Genomic DNA, 13,472 nt, shown 5'->3' on the forward strand with positions numbered 1-13,472 from the left:
CAGCCCCTCTCCTACAAAGGTTTCTTCTTCTGGACAGAGACCTGGGCTTGAGGACCTTGATGGACTCAGTGCAGATGCTCTTCATGGGAAGAAATACAGCTCCCCATTCCCCAAGCCATCTCCAGATCCTTGTAGCCACTGTTCTGTATTTAGGGAAAGGCCTGGCATACGGGGTGGAGGTCACATTCTTCTTGGGTGCCATCATTGCTCCCTGCCCTCCACAGCAATTTGAGGAATTGGTGGCCAAGGTGCTAACCAAGCTGCAGGCAGTACAGGCCCTGTACCAGGTGAGCCAGGAGGACCACTGCCAGCTGCAAAAGCAGATGAACAAGCTGCTGTGCAAGCAGACAGAGCTGAAGGAAGAGCTGAACGAGTGTGAGAGGGAATTGAAGGCATGCATTGACACCTGTGAAAAACCTGCAGCTCCCCAGTACGACAAGAATGAGGTAATTTTGTCAGGGTTTCTCCTAGGAGTCTCCAGAGACAGGAGGTAATAGCCCTTTTCCAGAAGCTACAAAGAGAAGGGTAGAGCAGGGAAATGGAATCCCAAGAGGCCAGGCAGCTATCTGATGGACATTACTCAGGCTGAAAGACACTTTATGGCCTTCCATGGTGTGATGTACTGGTTATCCAGACTCGTTTCTTGGAACTCTTCTCTACTTCCCTTTGCCCTTACTTATCTTCTTTCTCTTGCCTTGTGTCCTAGAGTACTTCCTTAGAGCCAATTCCCATCATAATGAGACCAGTTTTCTTGTCTTTCCAGCTAGATTGTAAGCACGTCTGTTTCCAGAGGTGTGGGAGTCCAGAATACTGTCAAGCTTGTGAACAGAGTTCCTTAAGTAAACTTACCTATTAGAGTAAAAGAGTTGGGTGAAGTTGAAGTTCCTGATAAAAGAATTATATAAGGAATTATATAAGAAATCATATTTATTATATGATATAAATTATGTAATTATATTGATTATATAATATATAATTATATAAAATATATTTCCCATATAATATTTATTAAGTGTCTGAGGCTCAGCTTTATTCCCCAGGTAGGTCTTGTTTAAAACAAACAACAATGTAAAACACTATTTTTTATCATGTTAGATAAAAATCTTTAGGCATCTCAAGTCAGGGAAAAGCTACTTCTAAAAGTATGTAGTCCATTTCCAGATGGGCTTTATCAGGGAGATTCCTGAGTCATGGATTGCCCAAGTAGGGCTTTTGCTGGCTGGGTGGGGCCAGCTCTGGGTAACTGACCTCCACTGCCAACAGATCAAAGAACTGCAGACCAAGCTTCGGGAGCTGCAGCTGCAGTACCAGGCTAGCATGGACGAGCAGGGGCGGCTTCTGGCAGTGCAGGAGCAGCTGGAGGGGCAACTGCAGTGCTGCCAGGAAGAGCTCCGTCAACTCAAAGAGAGAAAGCCCTCCTCTGGCAAAGATACCAGGGGAAAGAATGGCAATAAGAATATGAACAAGAATGCCAATGGGGTTAAAAAGAAAAAGGCAGTTAACCAGTGCCCAGACAGTTCCGAGGACGGCTTTGATAAACAAAAGGTGAGTCCCAGCTTTCGCAGCCAGTTGGGCAGAAGGGTGAAGGAGGCCCTGGGAAGAAGCATCATCGCCATTCTCATTTCTGCCACGTAAGGTATTTGTAGAAAGGCTCCTGGGATCCCTAAGTGTCTATGGGAGTTCCATTTTGGTAGGATGAAGAGGGCAACTATATGGGAAGAATGGAATTTGTTCAAAGTAATGCTATACTAGTAAGTGAAAGAGGATTGGGTATGATGGAATCAACCGAGTTAACATGCAGAACCCAAGAATCTGAGCTATAGTAGTTGATTGGAATGACTTAATGAAAAAATAGATATGTTGGCCCCAAGAGGCTAGGTATGAATGACTCCCCTCCACATTATGCTGGGAAGACTAGTTTGCAGTTTCTGAATATAGTGCTGCACCCTGGCACTGTGACATGATGCAAGTAAAGTTTTCTGGAAATAGTACAGCATTGTCATGAATGTAAGATTCTTAACAGCAGCCCCATCCTACCCTACCTCCACCCCACAGAGTCTGGAGGTTTTACTGTACTACAAGGCCAGTCAGACGCAATTAGAACAGCTAGACTGTGAGAAAGAGAAAGAAGAGATGGGAGAAGAAAAAGGAAAACGAATGCACGCTATGAAGGAGGCATGTTACGACCTAGCTGCTGGGGAAATTAAGCCAACAGATGGTCAGGGTGAAGTTGAAGAGCACAAAGAACCAGGGGATAAGGAAGACAATGATGATGAAGACAACGATGATGATGATGATGAAGATGAAGATGAAGATGATGATGATGACTCTTCTGAAACAGCTGACGATGGCAATCCCCTTAATATTTCTGAAAGCAAAAAGGTAACCATAGCCAAAAGGCCGAATCAAGGGGGAATGAAACTTGGGCCCAGGTTCCCCAGTATTCAGGGGTGGCCCTCCCAAGGGTAGACTTCTGTAGGAGAAGAGGACAGTGACTGCAAGGTCTGATGTCACATGGGGAAAGTGGGAATGGAGAGCAGAATTGAGAGAGCAACATTTCCGAGGAAAATGACAACCTTTGGCCAATTAGATATGGGACTGTCTCACAATGACCACCTTTTCTGGGAGCCAAGGTGGCATCTTTGGAATCTTATGTTGCTTCATTTGCACAGTAGACCTTGTTACCTGTCTATGTTGAGAGTGTTCTCTTACTCCTCTCCTTGGCACTGCAGAAAGACCTTGACAAGATGAGGCCTTCAGGGCATTTCTGCCCGGGCAAGTCTGCCCATGGCACCCTGTTAGAGTCCATCTTTGTCTATGCAGTTAGGAGTGTGGGGAGGGGGATTAATCTCTCCTTTGTAGGTTTGGGTTCTACATAGTGCCAGATGTGAGGGCTGGGTCTGGTGGTGATCAAGAATGATTGTCAGGGCTGGGAAGGTGGCTCAGTGGAAGAATGCTTGCCTTGTATGCATTAGGCCCTGGGTTCGATTCCTCTGCATCATATAAGCAGAAAAGGCCAGACGTGGTGGTGTGGCTCAAGTGGTAGAGCGCTAGCCTTGAGCTGAAGAGCTGAGGGACAGCGCCCTGGCCCAGAGTTCAGGCACCATGACTGACAAAAAGAAATAAAAAGAATGATTGTCAGAGCCTGGCTCACGCCTGTAAGCCTAGCTACTTAGGGGTCTGAGGTCTGAGGATCACAGTTCAAAGCCAGTCCTGGCAGGAAAGTCCGTGAGACTCTTGTCTCCATTTAACCACCAGAAAACAGGAAGTGGTGCTGTGGTCAAGTGGGAGAGTACTCGCCTTAAGCTGAAGAGCTCAGGGACAGCACCCAGGCCCGGAGTTCAAATCCCACAATCGACCAAAAAAAAAAAAAAAAGAATGATTGTCAATTTTAGTCTGTTCAGCAGGGGCATTGGCCATGGCCAGTCCATGCTAGCCACTGCCCAACCCTTTATTTAGCTGTTAGATTATTGAGAGATTGGAATGGAGATATGTAAGCATATATTCCAGGATGACAGAGGCAATTTGCCAATGACACAGATGTATTTTGTTCTTTTCATGAGTGGTGCATCTCTGTTGGTGTGCACCAGCTGAATTCCTGCTTTAGGGGCTCTTGAGTTATAAGAACATCCTGAATAAAGCCCTCAGTTTATATCACAGATCCTTTCTGTCCCTTTAAACACAGGAAAAGAAAGTTAGGTCTCTTGGGATAGGATTATTCTGTCAACTCTAAGGATATCTGGAATTTTCCAGCAGTTCAGTCTGCTACACAAGCCAAGGATTCAGTCTACAATTCCCTGTTAACCTCATTGCAGGACTGTTGCTTGGGATGTAAACCATAGGAGCAACTATAGCCTTTCCCTAGGGTTATATTTCTTTGAACTCATCTCATCATATCCCACCAGAAGCTGGCTCAGAGCCTCAAAGGTTTCTTGACCTTGGGGACATTTCTAATACCAGACCTGATCTTTGTCCTTTGGAGTAGAATCCATTGCTTGTTTCTACACGTGGTTTTGCCCTAGAGGGTCCTGCATCTTTTGCAGGCAGTTCAACATCTTGCTAGAAAGCTGTTACAGATAACTAGCTCTTCTCTACTGTTACCTTGTTTTAGTGCATTTTTGTCTCACAACTAAAGCAGTAGACTCCTAGAGAACTGTAGGAACTGGAGTTCAAAATTCAAGAAACTTGATGGAAAGCAAGGCAGACAGGTAGCCTGGCTGAAGACTGGTTGTAGGAAAAGTATCTACTCTGCTCCTCTAAGGAAGTCCACTCTGTTATCCTTTGAAACATCACATTTTTAGAGTGTGTGACCCTCAAGACTAGGTACAACTAACTAGTACTTGACAAGATAGAAGTACATGACAAGACAAAACTGGCCTTGCTGCCTCATTTGGACCTAGCTAGCTGCTTAACCCAGTTTTTCAACTTCTGCAGGCTGCTGGTGGGAAGTACTCCTCTGCTCTCCTCAAGGCCCAGGGAGCAGAGAAGAAATGCTACTGCTTACATGGGTTTTAACCTCTTGATTCTTCTCTCTTTTCCCTTTGTTCTCATCTTCATTATCTGTTGGATTGTGTTTGTTTCTTCATACCACGTCACATCTCCTGGTCTCTTGTGCTTCTCTCTCATTTGATGTGTTGTAGCCATCCACTGTCCCCAATCCCCCCATCTTCTCCTTGCCTCTCGTAGGCCTGGTGGTCATATCAGCTCTGCTCTGGTGCTGGTGGGCTGAGACATCATCCTAACACAGGTACTGGTATTGCTTTTTCTCTTCTTCCCTACCCAGCTGCTTGCTTCTTGCTTTGGCCATTGTACAATAGGTGATGCTATGGTCTAAGTTTCAGCTCTGGCTTTTTCTTGGTCTGCTGCAAAAGCCTATAACTTCTTAAAGATGTCTTTGACATACATAATACACAGGAAACTAGAATGTTTACCACAGGCATGATTTGAATTTCTTTTCTTGACTTGGAGAAACTTGGATAAACTATCTGTTGCTGCTGTCAACTACTGTGTGTGTGTGTGTGTGTGTGTGTGTGTGTGTGTGTGTGTGTGTGTGTGTTTCTGGGGAGTGAACTCACAACTGACTTGCTAGAGAGGTGCTCTAAAGATAACTAGAGTGATGCCTCCACCCTTTTTGTGTGTGTGTGTGTGTGTGTGTGTGTGTGTGTGTGTGTGTGTGTGTGTGTATTAGTTATTTTAAAGATAAGATCTGCTTTATACCTGACCTGGCCTGGGGTATGGTCCTCCTGCTTGTATTCTTCTATGTTTCTGGGGTGACAGGAGTATATTATTATGCCCCACCAGTGTGCTTTCCTCACCATAGCTGGTCATGCTCCACTGTACCCAGCCATTGGTTAAGATGAAATTTCATGAACTTTTATGCCTAGGTTGACCTTGAGCCATGATCCTCTGATCTCCAACTCCCAAGTAGTTAGGATTACAAGCTTAAGCCACCATCAAGCTTTTACTTCTACCCAGGATGGCAAATGGCAAAATAAGAAATCACTCCATGTCTTGGTGGTTAAGAGAGGATGTCTGAAAGTTCATGATCCTTCTGGTCCTCCCAAGAATGTGTATGTGTGTATATGTGTGTGTGTGTATGTGTGTGTGTGTGTGTGCCTGCGCACATATGTGCATGTGTGTAAGTAATGGAGCTTGAACTCAGGGCCTCATGTTGTTACATTTTTTCCCCACTCATGGCTAGTGCTCTATCTCTTGAGCAACACCACCAGTGAAGCTTCTTTTTTTTGCTGGTTATTTGGAGATAGAGTGTTGTGGACTTTTCGCTCAGGCTGACTGTATACTACAGTCTTCAGACCTCGGCTTCCTGAGTAACTAGGCTTAGAGGTGTATAGGCCAACAGTGCTGGGCTCCCAGAAACAATTGAATGAGATAAAAGTGGAGCTGAATCCGTGACATATAATGTCGTTTCTGAACCTAAAAACTTCTCTGATATGGCACTTCTGGTCCCCAGGAAACACAGACCAAATTATCAGACTCAAATAATGTATAGTTCTCAGTTTATCCCCTTTGGGGGCCAGATTCCAGTTTTCTGGAAAGAATATGATATTGGTAAAAATAAAATCTCTATTAGCTAGAAAGCAAGTCTGCTGTATTCTAGACACCTCTCCTTTGAACCAGTTCTTATGAAACTGGTCTGTTCACAGGATGCCCAATTCAGGAGGCAGACTGTCTCGTGGCTTAAGATAGATGCTAAGTTGCACTTGCCTTGTAGAACCCATAAGCTGTTCTCTATTATTTTGATCTCCCTGCCCTTTCCTCTCATGTTTTTATAAATCAAGTATGGTTAGCTTAATGCAGAGGTTCAGACTCGCAGCTGAAATAATTGTTGGTGGCATCTCACCATTTTCTCTTCTACCCGTTTTTGTCCCCTCCTCACTTCTGCTTCCTTCAGTCTTCTTTTAGGCATTCCAGTTATTACTTCATTGATAGTCAGCTCCTTTAGTGACAGAGGTCTCTCCTAATACCTGTGCTTTCCCTGTATACTTCCAGAATTCTTGAGTCCCTATTGGATAAGATACAAAGCACTTAGTCATAGCCTTTTGCCAGGTCCAATCAGAGTATAAAGAACTGCTAAGGGTCCTCTTAGGGGACCCGCTATTCCCAGAGCTCTGTCCAAACCCCGGTGTTCAGCTCCTGTCCAAGAACATAGTGAAGTGAAAGTATGCCTGACAAAGTGATTTGGTTGTCTATCTCCTCTTATGGGCTTTGCTCCCTCTCGAGGAGCAAAATGTAAACAAAAGAATAGTTAAGGTCTGCCTTCCTTATAGTTCTCTGTAAGGATCAGATGACTTAACATATGGAAAACACTAGAATATAAAATATTACAAAATAATAAAAAGGCCATATACTTCCATAAGGCATACTGTGTACCTGGCATTGCTGTAATCACCTTACATATGTTAACTAATCTTGATAGCAACCTTATGAGGAAGTACTTACTGTTGTCATTTTATATATGATAAAACTAAGGCTGAGAGAGATGAATACAGCCAAGAAATTATGAATCAAGATTAGGAGGACTTAGTATTAACAGCAGATAAAATTTGAATCCTGGCCAAGTATGCACAGTTGTAATCCTAGCTCTCAGGAGGGAAGGGGCAGGAGGATCAGGAGTTCTAGGCCAAGGTGGGTGCTGGTGGCTGTAATCCTAGCTACTCAGGAAGCTGAGATCTAAGGATCATGGTTCAAAGCCAGCCCGGACAGGAAAGTCCATGAGACTCTTACCCCCAGTTAACCAATAGAAAACCAGATATGGCACTGTGGCTCAAGTGGTAGAGTGCTCACCTTGAGCTGAAGAGCTCAGGGTCAGCATCAGACCCAGAGTTCAAGACCCATGACCAACAAAATAAAAAGCATTCTAGGCCAGTCTGAGTTACATAGGAGAACCTTGCTGAAGGAAGGAAGGAACAGAGAGAAAAGAGGGGAAGGGAAAAGGAGAGGGATGGGGAGAAATTGTTCCTTGTATTATCTTTCTTCATTCCAAGAACATTTCCTTGGTTGGCCCACAGTAATCAGAAAGACACCATACTTTTGTTTGTGAAACTTCATATCACATTAGTTTACCTCTTTGTGTCACTAATATCATTAATGTCCTTTATGTCTTATTTATGAAAACCCCTTTTGAACATTGCAGATGTTAAACACATCTTCCCTGTTTTCTATTAGCATAGCTTTGTTTGGGGTTGAAAGGCTGAACTTGTCAATGTTCCTATTAGATTGATAGTCCACAGTTCTAACCTGTGAAGTTTATTGTTGTTTTGAATGTTCACCAGCCACTCACTTTCGTTCCTGTCATCCTCCAGGGCGACAAGACCACGTCCCATGCTTTCATCCAAGTTACAAGTGAGGATCCAGCCCAAAGAGTGTCACCTTGCAGGGCTCTTCTTTCAGCTCACTGGCCACCTAACTAATGGTTCTATAGCAGACTGTTCTGTCAGCCTGCTCTTACTTCCCAATGTTATCTGCAAGAATTTCCAGGAAGATCTTTTCAAACACCTTGGTTAAGTCCCCAGTGTAGTTTGTCAATTTGGTAATACAGCCCCAAAACCTGTGATTTCTAGAAGCCCTTGGGGACCCAAACTATACCTTTATATATCCAGTCCAGAATCTTGCTTCCACCAGATATAATTCACCAGTTCACAGTTATGGAATTCAGCTCTTCCTTTAAAAACAGACTGAGTTTTTAGCAGTGCTCATCAGGAAACAAATTTCTGAGCATGTAAAAATTTTTCTAGGTCTTTTCTCAGTTTTTTAGTTGGTGGTGGTACTGGCATTTGAACTCAGGGCTTTGCACTTGCTAGATAGGTGTTCTACCACCTGGACCACACTTCTAGCCCTTTTGCTTAAGTTGTTTTTTTGAGATATAATCTTGCTTTTTACCTGAGCCAGCCTGGAATATGATCCTCCTATTTATACGTCCCACTGTAGCTGGGATGTCAGGTACTTACCACCATACCCAGCTATTGGTTGAGATGGGGGTCTTGAACACTTTTTGCCCAGACTGGCTTTGAGCTTTAATCTTCCTGATCTCAGCCTCCTAAGTGGTGAAGACTATAGGGATGAGCCACTAAACCTGGCTTATTTTTTATTTGCCCCTTTATTTATTTGGCAATCTTGTTTTGGTCTTGTCCTAACAGTCCTTCTGCCTCTTCCTCCCAGGTGCTAGGACTGCAGATAGATGCCACCTTGCCCTGCTTAGTTGATTTACATGGATTTTTCTGTATATCCATTTCCAACATTATTTTGCTTTCCTTTTCCTATCTTCTGTTCTTCTTAGTAACTGTTTCTACAACCTCAGGAGATTTTTTTTTTTTTGCCCTTAATAGTTGGCTTAAAATCATCAATTATTCTCTGAGCAAATACCTTTTTAGCTTTAATAGGCTCTATCCACTTTTACCTAAAGCTGTCCTTCTTATACCGGATACCAAAACTCATGACTCAAAAATCTAAGTTCCATCTTTCAAGTACTAGAGTACAAAGAATAGCAAAAATAGGAACTGTTTCCCAAATATGTATTTTCTTATCTAAGATTTCCAAATGGGCCCTTTTTGGATAACTTCTGAGATGTTATTTCTGACCATGAATCAGCAGGGTTTGCCAGGGGCCAGCAGTGTCTAGAGGCCTCTGCACACTAAAACACATCAGTAAGTCAGTCTTTGAGCCAGGAGATATGGAGAGAGTGTATAATGACTCTGACATTTATTTGCCTCCCAGCGCTAGTAACAGACTGCCTTGAATTTCCTTGAAGTAACATCATTTTGTGCAGAGGGCTGGCTGCCCCGGCACCTTCTGTTCACCTGCGCTTTGCAATGTTCTTTCTTCCCTTCACTCTCAGTCTCCTTTTCCTTCTTCTTGATTCTCAGTCAATTCCCTCCCACTCCCCACAGAGCTCACCAGGTGCTGCTGCTTTCCCCAAAAGCCCCAGATTATCTCACCTTTCTTTTGCATTGCGTGGAAAATCAATGAAGGCTGTCTGTTATATTTATTCTCATTCTGTTGGAAGAAATGGAGACATAAATTCAGGGATCACCTAAGGTGATGTGTCCAGCATCTAGTGGTGCCTGGACCAATGGGCCACATGGTCTCCACTGGTTACCCAGGAGGAGAGAGATGCTCAGCCATGCTGTCCTGAGCTGTCTTTGTGCAGTACCAGCAGGCAGATGATATCTGGCTTAGGGAAGGGTTGAGAAAGCAAGGCACTCACTTTTTTTCTTTGGTCCCTACAGAACATGTTTGGGATGTGGAAGCCTATGGTATTCTTGGCTATCGCAGCTGTGGCTCTTTACGTTTTACCCAACATGCGACCGCAGGAGACAGAGTTCTGCCTCCTGGAGTGATGCAGACCTGGGCCAGCCCTGAGGGCATATCCTCAGCAGCCGCTACCCTCACCTTTGGGCAGGACACACTGTGCCAGAGCTCCCACCCCACCCACGTGTCCCGTGTGTCTCCACCTCCTTGCCTCAGTCACTTAGGCTCGAAAGGCCAAGAGGAGTTGCTGCTGGCTCCCACTTTCTGCCTTGTATAAGAACCTGGGTTCCTTGTAATTAAATTGTCAACCTAACTCCCTGAGATGTTGTGGCTTTTTATTTACTAAATGCTTTCACATGACCAGAACAGAGCAGTTTCCCTTCATCCAAGTCTCTCATATAAGAGCCTATGAGCCAGGCGCCAGTGGCTCATGTTTGTAATCCTAGCTACTCAGGAGGCTGAGATCTGAGGATCATGGTTCAAAGCCAGCCCAGGCAGGAAAAGTTCCTGAGACTCTTATTTCCAATTAACCACTCGAAAACTGGAAGTCAAGTTGTGGCTCAGAGTGGTAGAGCACTAGCCTTGAGCAAAAAGCTCAGGGACAATGCCCATGCCTTGAGTTCAAGCCCCATAATGAACAAAAAAAAAGTCTATGATGTCTTTCACCCTACACATGACCTCAGGTATGAGACTGGTCCCTGCACTGTCAGTGGAATTGCAGAGATTGATCTGGACTTGTTAGCCCTACCTGGGTTCTAAAGGGTGCGGGTGGGGGCACAAAAAGACCAACTCCATCTATGGGAGGATGCCCTAGAGAAGATCTGTGTGGAAACCTTGTGGCTTAGTCCCTGTGACTCAAGAGGCTCACAGAGCCTGGTGCCAATGGCTCAAGCCTTGTAATCCTAGCTACTCAGGAGGCTGAGATCTGAGGAGCAGTTTAAAGCCAGCCTGGACAGGAAAGTCTGTGAGATTCTTATCTCCAATGAACTACTCAGAAAAAATGGCACTGTGGCTCAAGTGATAGAGCACTAGCCTTGAATACAAAGAGGCTCAGGGATAGTGCCCAGGCCCTGAGTTCAAGCCATAGGACCAGCAAAAACAAAAAACAAACAAAACCCCTCAGGGATTAGGCCCTGTTTTTGAGTGGTTAATTGGAGATAAGAGTCTCACAGGACTTTTCTGCCCAGGCTGGCTTTGAACTGCAATCCTCAGATCTCAGCCCCCTGAATAGCTAGGGTTATAGGTGTGAGCCACCAGTGCCTGGCTCACAAAGATGACTTAGTCAAGATCCTGGTAGTAAATGATACTTGAAGCTTTAACAGTAGATAATTTAACAAAGGGACTATATACAGAAGGTAGCTTTAGAACTAATAAGAAATTTGAATCTAGGTGCCTCACAACTGTAATCCTACCTATCCAGCAGGCTGAGATTGCAATTCAAAGCCAGCCTAGGCAGAAAAGCCCATGAGACTCTTCTATCCAATTTACTAGTAAAAAGCTGAAAGTAGGGCTGTAGTAGAGTGCTAGCCTTGAATGAAAAAGCCAAGCAAGAGTGCAAGGCCCTGAGTTCCAGCCTCAGTACTGGCACCAAAATAAATAAGTAAATAAAATTGTGGAAAACACAAGCCCTAGCAACAATGGGAAATTGTGACATGCTTCCCCTAGGTTGGAGGGAAGTGAGATGGGGAAGAGAGAGAAGAAATCTGCAACAGTGCCATGAGGAAGAAGAAGGCTCTTCAGTCCCCTACTTTCTGCCCACCTGCCAATTTCCCAGTGGTGTCTCTCACTGGCTAAACACAGCAGGGCACTAGAGAGTAAAGGTGCTCAGGTGAGGTAATCTCTCAAGGTCAGCCTCCTGGAGCTTAGATGAAGACAGGATTGAGAAGGGATCTAAGAGGGGACAACACTACCAGGATAATTTGTGCAAAATTGATTTTTACCTTCATTCCTGCCAAGGCCTTTATGAGTGGTTGTTCTCATCTAGATTTTTTTTAAATCAGCTACGCGACTTGAACTCAGGGCCTGGGTGTGTCCCTGAGCTCTCTAGCTCAAGGCTAGCACTCTACTACTTTTAGCACAGCCCTCCCCTCCACCTGATAGCCAAGGCCTTGATGGAGTTCACCCTATCATCTGAAGCAATGAGTGCACACAGTGGATGAACCCAGCCTCTCCCTCTTCAGTTTGAACTCCTGGGCTTGATTCTGTGTTGCCAAAGCATGCCAAAGAGATCTTTTTTTTGCTGTGTTCCATTCACTTGAGCTAGCTTTAAAAGGCCACGGACTAGACACTGAATTTTAAGTCTTCTTGGGATGTATTTTAGAAGCCCTGGGAAGGCATGTGCCTCAGAGTGGAAAAAGCAAAAATCAAGGACCTCAAACACCTTCAGGAGCCTCCACCTCTTTTTTCCTGGTACTCCTAGAGTTTGAATTCAGGGCTTCAAACTTGCTAGACAAGTACTCTACCACTAAGCTGCAGAGCAACCCTTTTTGGTAGTGGTTTTTTTGAGATAAGATCTCACTTCCTGTCCAAACAAGCACCTGGACTGTGATCTGCCTTTTTTAGGCTTTCTGTTACTGCTAGGATGATTGGTATGTGCCACTGTCCCAAGCTATTTGTTTAAGAGGGTCTCATGAACTTTTCTGCCTGGCTGGCTTTGAACCACAGTTCTCCTGATAGCCTCCCAAGCAGCTAGAATTACAAGCATGAGCAACAGGTGCCTGGCTTCAACCAGTTTCCTACTGTCTGTTTTCTACCCTCTCCCTATAGGTTGGGCCTCTCTGCTATTCCTGCCTAGCCCACCACCTGCCAATCCTGGTAAGAACCAGATGCTACTGGGGGCATCTAAAGATCATTGAACTGTAGCTCCTGATACTGGCAGGCTGAGTGTTAGGAAGCTGGGAACAGGCAAGGAAACAGCATGGAGCTCCAGGCTGTGGACACAGATCTGAGGCCCCATTCCTTAGTATTTCCTTGGTCTCACAGATCCCAGCAAAGGAAGCTAACTAAATTTTCAAATCCTCTATTAGATGCTAGGCACCATGCTAGTCTTTCATGTTATTTCCTCTTCACATACTTTCTTAAAATCCCTTTGGCCAGGTATGATGGTTCAAGCCTCTAATCCTATCTACTTGAGTACAGATTGGAAGAATTATAGTTTGAGGCCAGCCCGGCAAAAAGTTGGAGAGACTTCATCTCAACCAATGACTGAGTATGGTGGCATACACATGTCTTCCCAGTCCCACAGAAAGCACAATCCTCCTATTGGAGGATTGAAGTCCAGCCTAGCCTGGGCAGAAAACGAGACTCTACTTCAAATATAACATCTCCAAAAGGCCTAACCAGTGGCTGAAGTAGTTAGGTGCCTGCCTAGCAGGCCAGTACTTAAAAAAAAAAATCCCAAGAAATGGAAACATGGGTTTCTGTTGGTGGTAGTGTTTGTTTTTACTTTTTTGTTTTGTTCTCTTTTCTATCTTGAGGGAGGCAAGTGTAGCACAGAAGTGGAAGGAGGGAAGCCGGGTGCTGGTGGCTCACACCTGTAATCCTAGCTACTCAGGAGGCTGAGATCTGAGGATCACGGTTCAAAGCCAGCCCGGGCAGGAGAGACCAAGAGACTCCTATCTCAAATAAACCACCAGAAAACCGGAAGTGGCGCTGTAGCTCAAGTGGTAGAGCGCTCGCCTTGAGCTGAAGAGCTGAAGGACAGC

General features: G+C 44.7%; 1 protein-coding gene across 7 annotated transcripts in view; it reads left to right on the plus strand.

Annotated features, from left to right (window-relative positions):
• Ccdc136 (coiled-coil domain containing 136) overlaps positions 1 to 10,081 on the plus strand; it is a 29,815-nt gene extending 19,734 nt beyond the window's left edge. For 5 of the 7 annotated variants that reach the window (XM_069996707.1, XM_069996708.1, XM_069996711.1 and 2 more), the window contains 4 exons: positions 225 to 446; positions 1,264 to 1,545; positions 2,056 to 2,382; positions 9,747 to 10,081. In XM_069996707.1, the coding sequence (XP_069852808.1) occupies positions 225 to 446; positions 1,264 to 1,545; positions 2,056 to 2,382; positions 9,747 to 9,857 (942 nt within the window). In that variant the 3' untranslated portion in view covers positions 9,858 to 10,081. Of the gene's footprint in view, positions 1 to 224; positions 447 to 1,263; positions 1,546 to 2,055; positions 2,383 to 4,640; positions 4,749 to 9,746 lie in introns of those variants that run through there. The other 2 variants (XM_069996712.1, XM_069996713.1) reach the window with 2 other exon arrangements.
• The last annotated feature ends 3,391 nt before the right edge of the window (positions 10,082 to 13,472 follow it).

Source organism: Dipodomys merriami, unplaced genomic scaffold (genome assembly GCF_024711535.1).
Source record: "Dipodomys merriami isolate MVZ:Mamm:240054 unplaced genomic scaffold, mDipMer1.0.p SCAF_5, whole genome shotgun sequence".
Taxonomy (NCBI): Eukaryota; Metazoa; Chordata; class Mammalia; order Rodentia; family Heteromyidae; genus Dipodomys; species Dipodomys merriami.